The 17,130-nt window shown below is 42.0% G+C and overlaps 1 protein-coding gene across 1 annotated transcript; it reads left to right on the top strand.

Moving 5' to 3' along the window:
- The first annotated feature begins 9,503 nt into the window (after positions 1-9,503).
- On the top strand, positions 9,504-15,120 carry ATOH7 (atonal bHLH transcription factor 7). Its single transcript, XM_048506185.1, has 3 exons — positions 9,504-9,552; positions 12,496-12,628; positions 13,724-15,120. The coding sequence occupies exon 3, from the start codon at positions 13,750-13,752 to the stop codon at positions 14,194-14,196; it is 447 nt and encodes a 148-aa protein (XP_048362142.1). The 5' UTR covers positions 9,504-9,552; positions 12,496-12,628; positions 13,724-13,749; the 3' UTR covers positions 14,197-15,120.
- Positions 15,121-17,130: the final 2,010 nt, after the last annotated feature.

Here is a 17,130-nt window from a genome sequence, read left to right as displayed (position 1 = left end):
TAGGTTGAGGAAGACCATTTGTACCTTGACACTGCGCTACAGCACTATGACCATTGAGTGCCGCTCACATAAAATTTCAATAGAGCTATTACAGCACACTAGCAGTAAAGCCTGCTGGGGTAAACAATACAGTAGGCTCTAGACAGCTGTTGCTAGCAGGCACTTATATAGTTTCCCCTTTTTTGTTTTAGGGAATGTGTCTTCAAAGCTTCACAGACTTGATATGAGAATCCATGCTGATTCCCAAATCTGTGACGCTTCACAGACACTACCTCTAAAATGAAAAAAGGAAAGTACACAGCAAACCTTTGTATGTGGAAAGCTCATTTGCGAATATGTGTGTGAGTCCCTTGCATTTGTTGCGGTGATGAAAGCAATGCAGAGAATCCTTGCTGTGTGGAAGCAACCTTGGCAGGTAAGAAGAGGCTTTGCATTACCTTGACTGTTAAGATGCTTAGCCGGTCTAATCAGAGGCATAGCAAGGGGGGAAAGCGCCCGGTGTACCAGTGCGTCCTTCGCCCCCACCATGCCCTGGAATGCCCCTGCCCTGGAACTCCATGCCACGCCCCTGGAATGCCCTCACAACACCCCCGCAGGGATGCCCCCGGTGCATCACCCCCCTGTCCCCTTGGAGCTACGCCTCTGATTCTAATACTTACCAATTTCCCCTTCCTGTTTACCCCAAAGCCCATCTCTTGGGAAATCTGATCAAATGCCTGTGGGACATTTAACAAGGGAAAATCCAGGACCACTAGGAGCAAATAATCTTTTGCCTTGGAAACTATAGTTCCTTCTTAATTAGGAGAACATCAGATATGGGAGAAGTACTAAAACAATATTATGAGGGAGATCTATTTTGTGTACAGTGCTATATACTTATTTATATGCCTGTGAAAATGTTCCTAGTTAAGCAAAATTAGGAGGGGGATATTGAATGAAAGAAAAGACACATCTAAATTAGTAGTGATGGGAAAAATAAAATACTGATCTCTGCTCAGCAAAAGGTCACCTCTAGACTTAGTATCCAGAAGGGATGAAGGGGAGAGCTTAGAGAAAGTCCTGGTAAGTATTGTTCGGAAACAATCCGATTTCATTGTCTCAGCATTCACTGTAGAGTGACAGGGAAATTTATACCGCAAGCAGAATTTTCCCAGAATCTCCTGACATGAATACAGGGGGAGAAAAACTACTTCTTATATTGAAACACAGAACACATTTCTTTCCAAATAACAAATCCCACCCACCCACCCCTAAAAAACAGACCACACATTTCTCCAATAGTTATCCTATTTCAGTTAATTTGGCATTCCAAGCGCATTTAGAAATTGTTGGCATCTAGCTTCCACACTAAGTGAGGCCCAAGTACATAGTCCAACTCTGGACTCAACTTCCATACCCCTGCTTCTGTTTGCTGATGACGCAGTTGTACTTTCCCGCTCACGAGTCGGACTAAGGAGAGCTTTAGAGTGTTGTATAGAATACTGCACACTCAACGATTTGCAACTTAACTTAGATAAATCCAAAATTGTGGTATTTACCCATAAATGGAAAGCCACCAATTGGCGGATAGGCCACAGTAGTTTCGAGCAGGTGCAGTCATATAAATACCTAGGGCTTACCTACCATCATAGGGCCTCCTGGACACTACATAGGAATCGGGCCATCTCCGCCGCTAAATTAAGTGCCTCAGCCATTATACGCTTCCTCTATGGGAAAGGCCGAGGATACATCCCTGCAGCGTTGAGAGCATTTAATGCCAAAGTGAGTCAACAAATCCTTTATGGGATCCCCATCTGGATAGGGGCATGGAGCAGAGAGGTTGAAAGGGTCCAGTCATACTTTCTGTATAAAAACTCTTGGCTTGCCCCATTCTGCGTTCCCTATGCGGCTCCTGTGCTTAGAAAACAGGCCAGCATCGGCTGGAAACTCTGGCCTGGTGCCGGTGACATTCAAGTTTTGGGCCAGGATTTGTTTTAATCGAGATGAACTGGACTATACATCCCAGGGACGCTCCATCCTCCACACAACCCAGTGGTGGGTTAAAATCGGCCAAATCCAATGAGTTGGGCATTTCTTTGGAGGACCTTAAGCTAACGCTAACAAAGCAGAAGGACTATGGGGCTATCAAGAAGAGACTTTTTGACAGAGAGTTTCAACAGATGCTAGGAGGAAGCTAATAAAACCTGTTCCTCTCGATCTCTCTGGGAATACTCTTATGGATAGACTCAATTGCAGCCCAGTACCTTTATCTCCTGGTTGAGGTCCGGTATGTAAGAGCAATCACCTTAGCTAGGTGTAATGCCCTGCCTTCTTCCTTTAGCCTTGGACGCCACCTTGGAATCCCACATAAAGAAAGGAAATGCCCGTGTGGCATGGGTTCTGTGGAAACAGTATCTCATATGCTGTTGGATTGTCCCTTTTATGAGATAGGTAGGAAGAAGCACATAATCCCCTTCCTGCATGGAAGTGAAGGCATTACAGATAAACAGAAGGTTATATATCTTTTAAACAGCCACAACTACGAGCTGTTGGAAGCGGTGGCTAAATTTTTAAATGGTGTTATTAACTCGTCAGAAATTGTAAAGTTGTAAAGGCTGTTATTATCTTGCTAAGCTAATCTTAAACAATCTATATGCCATTAAAGGTATTCGAAATCGAATCGAAATTGTTGGCTCCATCCACTTGCCCCGGTGGAGGGGTGAATCTGCTGGTGGCCGGCCACCACAGCAGTGGGACATGGCACTGAAATTGGCCCCTGTGTCCCTGCACCTCACTGCTGTTAGAAACGTGGGTCCAAGGACCCTCAAAATAATCTGGACAAAATTGGTGAAGCAGGTAACAAAGCTTTTATTGGTTTACGGTCTTGCAAGATCGGGTGTCCACCCAGTAGTAGGCACACCCTTCCTTTGTTCTACAACAGTTTATAATACTTTTTCAAAACCACCCAATCCCTCCCTCACTTCTCCATTGGCTAGGAGATGAGGGCCATAGCCTATTACAATTCATCTAGGCATACTATGTCATATACCAGGTGGTATCTCCTCCAATTAATACATCTCTATATGGTCATTTCCTGTAATTAATATTTGGTTCTTAGTTGTCAACCCTTCGTTAGTGTCTTCATGATATATATCCATGCACCTGCCACGTCTTTGGTTCCCTTATCTTACTGTGAAGACACCATCATATTTTACCCCTTCATCCAAAGGCCTTCTACCACCTGGCACAGGATCTTAGCCTCCTATAAGCTGGCAATTTCTTGGCAATAAGAACCTAGCTCTTCCTCACCCCCTCCCCTGCTTTGAAGACTCTATCCCAAGCTTGCTAGAGGCGCTCTTATCTGCAGGTGTCCGTTTGGCACAAGAGCTCCTGTGTCATTACGGTTTATGACTATTGAAACAATGCTGCAGTAGCATCTTAGAAAAAGACTTGAGCTAGAGGGCCTAAGAAGCTTCTTGAATGGAGTTTTCGCTTAATAGCACTCTTACTGATTAGGATCTAGAGAAGCAAGCTGTTTTAGCTATTTTACACTTTTAAACTGAGAGAGAATAACATTTATAGCAGGATTCATTACACATGAAGCATTAGGATACATATATTGAACATGAGTGATTAACATATTCTTTTAAGTTTCATTATTTAGCTACAATATAAAAGCATTCAAATATACAAACATGATTATAAACTACTACATCACCACATCACCTATTATTCCCCTCTAACCCTTGACCTTTCTTCTTCTGCTAGCTCATTATTTTAAAGCAGGTGTGCTTTTAATTGGGATATGATAAGAAATACACAGGTCAAATGGAATATACTAAGCATCATACTCTTATCTCTCTTTGAATTCCATCCAACTTAACAGGCTTTATTCAAGTGTAGATACTATACATGGACTTCATATTCAGCGTTCACCTACTAAATCTTGTGATTCTGTGAAGGGTATATTCTTTGTGACTTCTAAATCCCATATTTGTGCACTAAAATATGTTTATGTGTGTAGATAACTCAATATAATCTTACACCTTACGAAAACACCTAAAGCTACCTTCTTTTATAACTTATAAGGCAATCATTGTCATTGTCCCGTGTATACTTTATAAAAGTAACACCTCTTTGACATATGTAAAAGCAACATTTTCATCTATCACACTGCTGGTGGTGGCATAGCAGGAGTAGTCGGGGTGTGTGGCCAGGGGTGGAGCCAATGCTAATCAGCTCCCACCCAGTCGTTGCCCCGGTTGCGCTGGCGGCTGGGGCTTAGGAGTTATGCCACCTTTTCAGTATGGACTTCCTGGCGGCTGGGAGGGTTTTTTGCCTTTTAAGCTTCCCCACACCACCAGGAAGCCTCCTTGAGCGCAGCGGGCTGGCATGGTCGCAGCATTGTGGCCAGGCATTTGGCCCATTGGATGGGGCTGCCGGTCTTACAAGCATTTAGAATGCAAGCAAAATGGACACAGTTTGCTCTTAGAAGGGTTCCATGACCAAACCTGGAAACATTTTGGCATGACAGGTGCTGAGGTTTACCACTTGCTGGTAGGAATAGATTGCCAAGAAATTTTTGCAAAGTATAAATCAAAAAGCAGCCATGTGGAAGGCCTGGCCTTGCACATCATGTGGAGAGGAAAGCAAAATATTTCATGAGCCTTTTAAAGGCCTTTTTTACACCCATAGGACAATGGACCCATTCACTTCAGATTGCAGATGGGGGTCACAGAAGATTCCATTTTTTAAATCCCCCCCAAGTTGAAATAGAAAACCAGAACTGGAAGCAAAAAGGGAGTAGTTTTTATTCCTGCTGCACTTGTTCTCTCTTGGCATGCAGTTTTTTATGTGAGGAAAGATGGCTTTTAAAGAAGACAGTGATAGATTTTCAGTCTAAACGATGGCCCCTTCCGCACATGCAAAATAATGCGTTTTCAAACCACTTTCACAACTGTTTGCAAGTGGATGTTGCTATTCTGCACAGCTTCAAAGAGCACTGAAAGCAGTTTGAAAGTGCATTATTCTGCATATGCGGAATGAGCCGTAAAGGTTGCTGTGAGGCAAATCCTGGAGAATGCCCTGAGCTCCTTCGAAGAGTGGAATAAAATGCACTAGAAAAATGGACCAAGTGACATGAAATCTACTTCTTTCTTTGTACTTCAGTGCACTATCAATAATGGCATGAGGGAAGCTTGTAGTGGTTAAGAAACCAAGTTAGAGAATCCTTGCTGTTATGGAAGCTGCCTTCGTAGAAAATGAAGTGGGTTGGAGAACTGGAGTGACCCTTCACCTTTCCCGCCATTGTTCGCCTGCTACAAATCTTCCACAATTCCCTCAGTTGCAACTGAAGTGGAGTTGCAACTGGATATGGGGAGAGGTCCTTGAAGGCAGCTTGGAGGAATTCCTCCCCCTCCCCTTCTCCAACCTCAAGTTCCTTCTGAACACTACATCTTCTGGTTCGCAAGCACTGCTAGGGAATATTAGAAGCCTTTGTCTGTGATCTTCACTGAGCAAGCCTCACTAAGGCTCATTCTGCACATTCTTGGCGGAAGGGGCCAAGTTCAATGACACTTTCTGCCAGGTAAGAGTGCATAGGCTTGCAACTAGAGTGCCCCCCCATGCTATATATAGCTCCCCACACCAAAGACCCTATGGCTTTATTAAACATGTATAAAGACTACACACAGCTAGCCCTTTTGAAATAAAAATAGCAATTTAAATACTAATGAGAACAGACAAGCAATGCTTTTGATAATTAGCAAGGAACTTCCTTGATAAAGTCCCAATTTCAGCAAAATAAAAAAAGGACATTCAAAGAGAGCACCTGCTCTTGTAAATTTACTCTGCTGCAGATCCCAGCCCAGGAGAGTTTGCAGATGGTTTTGTATTTACAAACCTGACCTCAGCAGCCTTTCATCAATCTTCAGCCAAGTGATGCTTCAGGAAGCGTTGAACGTGATGTTCCCGGGTGCTTGCAGTCTTCGAATGGCTGCTAACTAGAAGGCTAATTAATTAGTGATATTTTTTTTTGCATTTTGCCTATTTTTAACTCTTATAAAATATTCAAAATGTACCATTCAGGAACAGGCTTGACCAATGGGTTATTAGTTCTAGTGTGTGAGGAATGTGGGTGACTAGCATAATTTTCCAGTATGGTGAAGTGATTAAGAGCAGGTGGACTCCAATCTGGGGAACTGGGTTTGATTCCCCACTCCTCCACGTGAGCGGCAGACTCTTATCTGGTGAACCGGATTTGTTTCCCTGCTCCTACATTCCTTCTGGGTGACCTTGGGCTAGTCACAGTTTGTTCAGAACTCTTTCAGCCCCAACTACCTTACAAGGTGTCTGTTGTAGGGAGAGGAAGGGAAAGGAGTTTGCAAGCCCCTTTGAATCTCCTTACAGGAGAGAAGGGGTGAGGTATAAATCCGAACTCTTCTTCTCATAGGCCAAAACTGCACGTTCTTGGGGCAGGTGGTGGTGGTGGTTCTGTGTATGTTTTCGTTGAGGTCAGGATTATGTTTTGCTTTTCCCATGTAAGCCACTTCAGGCAGGACCATATCCAAATCTAGCAATACCCATCCAACAGGTGAACAGGACAGCTGACCAGTGTGCAGAAGGTGCCCAATGTTTAATTTTATAGTTATACATTTGTTCTGAAACAGCCCATCAATGCTAACTGACCACTGATTTAATTCTAATCCTTGAAAGTCTAACATGTCAATGGAATGCCAGTAGACCCTTTCAATCATTACTGTTTTAGCTCACTAACCTTACATAATGGGACAGGTGCAGCTCACCCTTTACTATACATCAGTGATGGCGAACCTTTTCGAGACCGAGCGCCCAAATTGCAACCCAAAACCCACTTATTTATTGCAAAGTGCCAACGTGGCAATTTAACCTGAATCTAACCCCTCGAGCAGGGACCAGCCTGCTGCAGCCTCCAGCAAGTCCCACATGTGCCACTCTGCGCCTCTCTAGCATCTCTGCCACCTCTGCCCCCCCTCCCCCAGGCAGCAGCCACCTGGCAGGAGCACAGGCACCAGGCCAACCAGCCGAGTCCTCCCTGCTCGCTGAAGTGCACGCACATCAAGTCCAGCGGCCCAGGCCAGCCTAGATGTGTGTGTGTGTGGGTGGATGATTCCCCGCCCACATGACGAACTCTGTGCGCACGTGCCCACATAGAGGGCTCTGAGTGCCACCTCTGGCACCCGTGTCATAGGTTCGCCACCACTGCTATACATAGTTGTTGTGTTGGGTGAGTAGGTTAATATATTCTTGGTGCTTTAGGGACCCTGAATTGGGTGGAAATGCAGCATAGAAATATGTTAAATAATATAAAATAATACATATTTTCCAGCTTGGTGGTAGTGGACAATGTCATTAAGTCGCACTAGGATTATGACGAAATGCTGTAGGTTACTTAGGGCAAGAGACAAGCAGAGATGGTTTTCCATTGTGTGCCTCTGTGTAGCAACCATGGACTTCCTTGGTGGTCTCCCATCCAAATACTAACCAGGACCCTTCTTAGTTTCCAAGATCTGATGAGATCAGACTGCCCTGGTATGCACAAACCCATACTTTCAAGTAATCTGAGTTTATAATTGTGCATCCTCTGAACTGGACAATATACACATTGCCCTATATCACACAAAATGCTGACCTCTCATATTTAGAGGATTACATATACAGTAATCTCCCCTTCCACACAGTCGGGTCATCAAAACTGTAGCAACTAAATAGCGTAATGTCTCTCTGTTGTTCACCTCATCTCTAGTATATATGAGAACTGATCGACAGTGGAATACGCTGTCTCAGAGGGTGGCGGAGTCTCCTTCTTTGGAGGTTTGTAAGAGAAGCTGGATGGCCATCTGTCAGGAGTGCTTTGATTGTGTGTTCCTGCATGGCAGGGGGTTGGACTGGATTGCCCTTGTGGTCTCTTCCAACACTATGATTCTATGAGAAAACCAACACCCAGAGAAAGACATGCAGGTGGGGGGAAATGCAGCACAAATGGGGTTCATGAGATTCAGCTGCAGTGTGAGAAAGGAAATTGTATTTCAGAAAGCAACATTCAATACAATTCATGATTTTGCCGCTGGATCCTATAAGTTCTTACTCAGAAAAAAAAAACCCCATTCATTCACTCACCATGATGTGCTAGGCTTGCAGTACTAGATGGAATTTTTGAATTATATTGTTATCCCATATTCTAAAGCACCATTTGAAATCCTTTTAGATGGGATGTTTCCAGAATAAATGGTTGGCTGTACCCTTTGTCATCAAATATTTTACACTGAACGAACTGACTCCCAAATAAGTTTTTTTGAGTTGCTTTGGTTTGATTTTCTTAAAGAAATTGTATACCTACACATTATTGCACTTTTGTTTGATAAACAAGCAACAGCAGCCACAACAAAAAGCCTTATTACAATACAGGCAAACACAGTTCTACTTACCGGATTAAAATTAAATATTTTCTTTGTATACACACAAGTTCTCCTTTCTGAATTGTTCCTGTACTTAAAAACAAACAAAAACCCTCGAATAAAACAAAAAACCAGGGCAGTTCATTCCACTGTTTTCAGTGAAAGAATTAAGTCTCTACCGTAAGTATTCCAGACTGTGGCTGGGTTGTTCCCAGCATTTTTATGCACAAAAGAAAGACACTGAAAATGATGCCAAAGATTAAGGAGACATTTGATTTGGCAGCGAACACACATACCATTGGCTTCAGTTGCTATCTTTCGAGATACTGTTCTCTTTTCTCTTTCTTCATCCTTTGTCAAAAAGTATCTTTTTAATGCATGTGGAAATCTCTTAAATCCCATTGCCACACATGTCACTGGGGCTCTCTGTTGATTGCAGGTCTACAAAAATTAATGTATGTAACTGGTTCCACCCATTAGAGACTTTTAATGCATGCATTACTGATTTCTGGTCTAGTCACTTAAACATTCTAGGGAAATTGGGCACTGAATATATATTTTTGCCATCATTCTGTTGTTTTCCCAGCAGGGGGCAAAATATTTAATTGGGTTGGGGGCGTTTATAATCTTTTCTGGGCCAGCTCTAGCCATAATGTTGGATGCTGCTTGTGGGTTAATTTTGAGTCAGACCAGCCACTCCAGTAGAACATATGGGTAACCTCTAACCTTTAGCATGAGGTGGTGGTGGGGGCTCCCTACTGGGAAAACACTGTATAACTGTCATGACTGGAGCTCTTAGACCAAACAGCATCTGGCAAACTGTGCATACTGGAAATCAATGAAAAACTATAGGCTATAGGTTGTAATTTTATGCCCATTTGCACGAGAAAATCACTTTGAATTAAAAAATAATAAGTCTACGTTGTATAGTGTCACAGTACTGTCATGGTAAATGGATTGATGCTAGTTGGTCAGTTGACAGCTTAAGAAGTACACTATACCATTGTTTATGAAGCTAATCCATTAAAAATAAGTACTGTTTCCCAAACGAGAATCTGTCACATGAAGCATGTAACCACTTAGCAAGCTGGTCTGTACGGTCCTGCCAACTGGAAAGAATAACTGGGGAGCAGAAAAGGTAAAATTCTCCTCAAATGTAAGAAATGATGTCATATACTCCTGGATTGTCAAGTGATTTCATGTTCACTATGATCTATTATATTAATCTCGAGAGGAGGTTCAGTTTACAGTGTTAACCTGTATTTTCATGAATCCTGGTCCATATTTAGTTCTTGAATCAGACAGAAGGCAGGTACCATGCACGAGAACACAGTTAAGCTTCGCGTTCTTCCAGGCCTCCAAGTCTGGGCAATTGATTAAGAGTCTAGCTGGAACATTCAGAGTTGTGGCTGAACTGCTTGTGGAATTGGGGGTGAGTGGTACAAATTTGTGTGTACTTTGCTAGAAACAAAATACAAAACATTATGATGATATAAAACATTCTATGACTACAAGAGCTGAATTCTGAATGGGGATCACTACTCTTCTTCTCCTTTCCTTTCCACTTTCTTCCTCAAGAAGCATCTTTCTCCCTCAAGAAGCATCGGGTATATGTAATGAATAGTATCGGGAATTGTATAACAAATGTTTCTATTCTTTATTATAAGTTGGGGAGGCATGTTGTTTCAGTCTATATTTAATGTTCCTTATAATAAACTGGATCTTGGTTTAACAGGAGTTACCAGAGATGACAGTTTCATTTTGTAGATGTCCACATTCTAATACTGAGCTGGGACAAAATTCCTTTTTGATTTCACTTATTGTGATCATTTCAGTTGTGAACATGAAACCTGTCTATGGACCCAAAGTGCTTCTTTGACCTTCTAGCATATTCAGCCTTCAGATATTAGAAGAAGAAATAAGCTAGAAAGAGCATCATGATCTTTTTGGACATGATATAAGCAAGAAAATACCATCAATGTCTCATAGTTGAACTCTGTGAAAGGGCACCACTTACCAAGTTGGGTCAAAATTTTGTTGGGTGAAGGGTTGACAGGGATTTTTCTCTTGTAATATCTAGAAATCTGGTTCTTGATTGCCCTGGTTCTGGATTGCCCGCCAAGTTCCAGGCCAGTGAACCAACTGGCCCAAGTTCCAACTTGAATAAAAAACACTCCAGAAAGTCAGCACTGATCTACACATTCAACAAATTAAGGTGACAACATCCTTTCCAGTTGAGACTAGGGCACAGGGTGAGGGAACAGGTGTACTTGGGATTCAGGGGCAGGGGTGCGGCCTTGTTTATAAGACCATTGTTGCAATATGGACTATTAGTGTTCTTTCACAAATAAAGCAGAGCATTTTCTTGCATGAAAAAGGTATGGGACATATGACAGGATGGGAGGCCTGCTTCAGACTGCCAAGTTTTGATTTTTAATATGCTCTTGCTTGTAGAAAACTGGCACATCATCAGATGGGTAGAGGTCAGAAAGGGACAACTTCTAGCCCAGCCTTCATCTTAATTTGCTTACTGATGTACAGCCCATCTTTTTCAAGACTCCTTTTGTCTAGTAAATATTAACCTAATCTTGTGGCTCAACATGTGCAAAATCCTTTGGAAGCTGATGCCAACACAGCAAATTACAAGGGGTTTACAGGACTCAACCGCTGTTTTAACACCATCCAAAGATCCAAACTGTAGATTGCTCAGAATACCCCCTGAGGTGCAGGCATATTTACTCTTCACACGTGTGTACAGTTCATATCAGAAAAAATATCAGAAAAGAGATTCAGAAGGAGGGTTTTCGCCGGAATGTAAATTGGGTGCTGATGCTGAGAAACCATAGATTGTTTTATGTCTTGAAACTGCTATTCTTTTTCTCCCCTTTTCGATAGCAGCAATTATTTGTACTTTCAAGTCAGAATCCAAAACATACATTAAAAGCAAAAAGTGACCAAGTAATAAAGTATTTCATAGAGACTTCCAGTTTCCTCTGCACTGTATATTAACCCTTAAATCCTAAACTTTCAGCACTTTATTTTATTTATTTATTTATTATTTATTTATTTTTGGCTATTTTGGCCACTTGGCTATTAAAAATCAAACTCAAATAAAATCTTTCACATCGGCATGGATGAAAAGTCTCACTTTTCACTATTGGATCTTATTTTAATGGTTCTTAACCTGCAGAAACACTACTCAATTTCTTTCTGTTTTGTGTAGATATTCTGTCAAGGGTTTCCAATTGCCCATGAATTGTCTTTTTGGTTTTATTTAAATTGAAACTGCTATTCTTATGCATTACCGAAATGATCATATATAATTCGTCATCAAAAGTTATTAGGAAAATAATGCTGAAACACATCAACGCCAGATCTTTTTAAAATAGTGGGTGGGCAGAGGGTGGCATCCCTTAGAAAAAAGAACAAGTAGGGCAGCCAGAATGTAACATAGTTATTGAAACACTGAAAACCCAGTAGACATTTTGCTAATGAAATAATGTGAACCCCCCATTAACAAGGCCATTTAGGACGCAGAATATTAAAAGCGGAGCAACTAAGCCAAACAGCCTGCGTTCAACATCTGTCATGCTAGAGTCCGCTAATGTTTAATTGCATCCTATTGTTTCCAGATTACCCAACCTCTTTCATTATGATGCCTCTGTGAAGGATTAATCAACTGTTTGTAACCACATGACGTTTCCGAGTCACGATGGGAACAATTGTCGTATAGTTTTAGATCAAAATGCCGTGCTATAAGTCTGAATGAAAACATGACTCGTTCATAAATACTTGGTAACAATTTAATTAGGGCTGAAATCAAATAAAACATTGTTATTTTGCTTTATGACCTATGGCAAGGTTTCAGGAGGAACAAGAACAGTGAAAATGCACAAACCTTCCCTGCAAGAGATTTAAAATAGTTCATAGAGATCCAACATGAAGGGGAAATATTTTTATCCTTCAATGTTTAACAGAAATTAATACAAGGCAATTAAATGCCTCTCCAGTTTTTTTTTAAAAAAATTGGAATTTGACTTGCTTTAAATATATGTACTAATCTATATTTTTCTGGATGTAGTGCTGTTCTCAGGATTTAGAATTTTGCCGGGAGGTCACCATGCATGTTCGCTACAAAGGCATTTGCATCAGACATTCTTTGATTACTTTCAGTTGGATTCCCAATCCATTTTGACAAAAGGAATATTGCAAAGGTATGTTTGTTTGAAAGCCTTCGACAATACATTATATTTGTTAATGTTCAAATATCAGCAACATATTCTCCTAATGTGGCAGTTGTGTGAAAATCCCTGCCGTATACCCCCCCTCCAGTCCCTTTCTGCCGTTAGACTAGCATTGGCCTAGCAAATCCCCTTCCTCTTAGGTTTCGATATCCCTATTAAGAGTTTTTCTCCCCCCCTCCCCACTCTGCCTGCCCTAGCCAAGCCTTTCTGAGCAAGCGAGCAAACGCAACGCTGCCCATGTGTCAGGAAAGGTTTTTGCTGATCTGCGGAAGGGTATTCAGGGCAAAGACCTTTGCTTAGCTGTCACGATTCTTGTGGGGCCAGCCAGACACTACTCCAGATGGCAAGTTGTTAGTGCTGGACAGACATGGCTTTGGGAGACTTCTCAACAGATGAAGTCTGCAATGTCAGGATTTTGTTGGAGGCATTTTTTTTCTCCCGTTCCCAGGGTAAGAAGGTGCTGGGATGGAAACAGAGGACCGCCCACCCACCTGCTGCCACCTGTTTTGCCTTTGCCATGGCGTCTATAAAGACTTCCCTGCCTTGAAACTCCCACTCACTGACCAGCAGTAGCAACTGAAGCAGCAGCAAAGGGTTTCCCCCCTCTTTGTTTCAGGTTATCACAGCGTCAGATTATAGGAATAGGATTTTCTCCCCTTCTCTGGTTGAAAGAGCTAACCGTTTGGGACAGATTTATGTTATTTTACTTCGCTAGTCAAACCCTTTCGGATTATGTAGACTTGCGATGTTCACCTCCCCCATCAATTTATAACCTGCATTTTTGAGAATACCAATGGTTATTTGTTTCTATATCTTCTCTAAACAAATTAAGAAGACTGAAAGTGTCGCACTGTGAACTGTGCAGCTGCGTTCAGGCTATGATCTGAGAGCAAGGGGTAACTTTGCACCTCGGTGCTGTTTTGAAATTCTGGGTAGATGATGATTTTGAAAAGGAGCACCTCTCCTTGAACTGTGGGGAAAGCAGGTTTTGGGTTGGCTTTTTAAAAAGCATAACAGGAGTTCGCAAGAGCTCTCTAGCCTCTCACATACATTGGTTGCCTACAGCTCTCCCCTCCCTGCAAGAGTCCCACATGAAACCCTGCAAACTGAATAATAATATGGAGGGTGATTTGGATGCCAACATGCAATGCAGAAGCGGGTCGGTCTGCGCAGCAAAGTGTGGCTCTGAACGTATGGAGAATGTTTCCAAGCGGAGGCTGGCAGCTAATGCCAGGGAAAGGAGGAGGATGCAAGGGCTCAATACTGCCTTCGACCGCCTGCGCAAAGTGGTCCCCCAGTGGGGACAGGACAAGAAGCTCTCCAAGTACGAGACTTTGCAGATGGCCCTGAGTTACATCATGGCCCTGACCAGGATCCTCGCTGAAGCCGAGAGGTACAACGCTGAGAAAGACTGGATTAACTTCCACTGCGAACACTTCCACCCGGAGAACTGCCACGCTTACACAGGGCAGAAGATGGCGGCGGAAGTTGACCCCTACGCACAGAGACTTTTCAGCTTCCAGCCTGACAGCTACTAAACCTTGTACAGGTCAGAGCGATCGTTCAAAACCCAGGAACATGAGCTAGGCAAGCTGCTTAAGGTAATCTGGTTGTATTCTTGTTCTCTGCCTGTAATGTGGATATCCTTTGGTATAAGTTGATTTTGAACATTTTGCCAAATGCTATGTATGTACACAGATCATGTCTGTTTCCCTTGTTAACTGTAAAATGTACATTACTCATTTTGCATTGTTTTCCAAAATGCAGGATTTTTTTTAGAGTTTACATGATTCACTCATTGCACTGTATGTTTTTGCCATGTGGTGTCAAGGAAATTCACATTGAACAAATTAGATTTATGTGTAGGCTGCTAATTCACTGAAATCGTTGTTGCAGAAATACATATAATCCCATTTCTTTATTAATTCTGACTTTGAGGATACATTTTTTGGTCCCTGGTGACCTCTGTATCATAATATAGAAAGCAGATATACACTGTTTAGTCCTCAGAGAAGTAACTTTCTTAAACTTTGTAAGTTTGCCATAATGGGTTCTTCCAGACTCAATTGTGTAGGTTTACTTGTCTACAGTATACAATTACTCTGGTGTATGCTCGAAATAGAGCTACTTTCAAATAAGTGTATATAGAATGTTTATATATTCTCAGTGCTGAATGTAAAAACAGATTACTTCATGTGATGTAATGATAAAATAATTGCATGAAAAATTAAGATCTAACCTTTAGCGTTTGCTGAATATAGTACAGTTTTAAAAACTTTTTTTCTGTTTCCTTAAAGCCATAAGATATTTTGTAAACTATAAATACATTGTTTTTCTCACACAAAATGTTATGTTTTTAAACAGTAATTGATATCCTATAGTGTAAGTTAAAGATGCTTTTGTAGTTTGACTGCTGGGACAATAAATATAAAGACAAATTGCTTAGTAAAATACTAATTTTATTCCTCGTAGCCCAAGTGCAGTTTGCCCATGAAAAACAATCCTTTAACTTTTTAAACTACCGGTATATGATTTTTAATTATACTGTACAATCCAAACATATAATGACATTGAAGTGGGAAACAAAGAGAAGGGCCCATTGACAATTTGCAACTTTTTCTTTGCTTCTCTCTAATATAACCATGACATCAATTGAAATTTGCCTTACCACAGCTTCAGCGCCAGGACAGCAGAAAAGTGGATGCTTGGATCTTTACTAAAAGTCTGTGGTATGCTTATATTCCTGCCTCTATAATGTTTTCCAAATTTTATAAAAAAGGTGAAAAAGAATGAATGAGGGACAAGGATACATTTGTTTATGGGTCAGTCAGTTACTCTAATGCACAGGGAACCATCTACTGCAGAATATTTTCATGCGTGTTCTTCATAGGAATTTCAGTCAGAGTGTTTGTTCTCTAGAGGGATGGTCAAACTAAACAGGAGATTTATGAGTTACAAACGTTCACCTCAGGCATTAACAATGGCTACTGGGAGCACTTATTCAGACTGGTTTGGGCATGGATGAAGGAGGACTTAATCTTCCCCAGGATCCTCCCTGGTCTGCCATTTACCCAGCCAAGAAAAATATACAGGTGCCCATCAGAGCCCCAGATGTAAATCCTTCCAAAAAGATCTGATGATGTCCTGTTGCCATTGACACAGCTTTGTTCTGGGAGACCATGTGATAGAGAACCTGCCTTTATGTGCATAGTTTTGTAAAACAATGGACCATCAGATTTTAGGCAACAGATTACTTCATAGATCAAAGGTTATTTGTAGAGGCATCTAAAATTTGTGGACAGGTAGGTTGACAGGTAACTACAGGTTATTTGACTGCATGGGAAAAAATAGCATGCAGCACAAAAATATGTTTCATTGTTGTAAGATCTCCCCATTTCCCAATTGCAGCAGGAATGTTCCTACAGTCTTCCATCTGTAAAAAATAGCCCATGTTTTTATGGATTTGAAACAGAAGCCATAGGACCTTCTCCATGAGCACAGAAGGAAGATCTATGTCCTGAGCTACTCCCTACTGGCACACTTACAGTGCAAACCTAAACAGAGATTTTAAATGCCCTTTTCAGTTTAACTGAAGTAAATGGTAACTCTGCTTAGTACTGTACTGCAGAAGTCTATTGTACTGATGGTGGAGCAGACCTGTGCACAGAAATCTATTTTTACATATAGATTAGCGCTTCCAGTTCAGGGCCATCATCTTACACAATATAAAAACAGGGCCTACAGTAGTATTGTAGCTGCAACTATATGTAAGTCAGTTTATGTAAACCGATTCCTGAAAAACATTCCTGTTTTTGAGGTCCTGCCATTGTCACTATTGCTTATTGCTCTGCAGGTGATGGCTTTAGATATGACAGCAATTGGCATTAAGTGCCACTGATAATTATCTTGGCAACTGTTGCTGCTTGGGAGCAGGCAGGGAGAGGGGCGGGCTCAGTGCTGACGTCCAGGCCAGCAGGCGGAGTCATTCTGCTGCCACCGCAAGTATGTGATGGAGAGGGAAGGGGAGGGGCTGTGGCCTTGTAAGGGCAGACTGGGGCTTCCCCTGCCTCTCTTACACTCAAGCTACGATGGCTTCTCCCGCCCTCATTTTTTTGACCTTGTAGTGTTGTCCTAGTGTTTGTGGGGCCTTGTTATTTACATTCATCCGTCACAGCCTGGTGGGTTGTGAATGGAGACAGATCTGTTCAGGTGAGAAAAACCTAGTGTGCTGGGCCTCCCCTTTTGGCGGGGACCTCCATAAGAGGGCTTGAGGGGGTAGTGAGCATGTGTACCAAATGCCCAGGTAGCAAGGGGAGTTCATCCAGAGGCCAGTGCCCAGATGGCTCCCACTATCTTGTTGCTCTGGGTGTTGGTGTTTTCCTAGAACAGGGGTAGGGAACCTGCGGCTCTCCAGATGTTCAGGAACTACAATTCCCATCAGCCCCTACCAGCATGGCCAATTGGCCATGCTG

Source organism: Sphaerodactylus townsendi, linkage group LG08 (assembly GCF_021028975.2).
Source record: "Sphaerodactylus townsendi isolate TG3544 linkage group LG08, MPM_Stown_v2.3, whole genome shotgun sequence".
Lineage (NCBI taxonomy): Eukaryota > Metazoa > Chordata > Lepidosauria > Squamata > Sphaerodactylidae > Sphaerodactylus > Sphaerodactylus townsendi.
The sequence above is the reverse complement of the archived record's forward strand: the minus strand, read 5'-3'. Positions and strand labels throughout refer to the sequence as shown.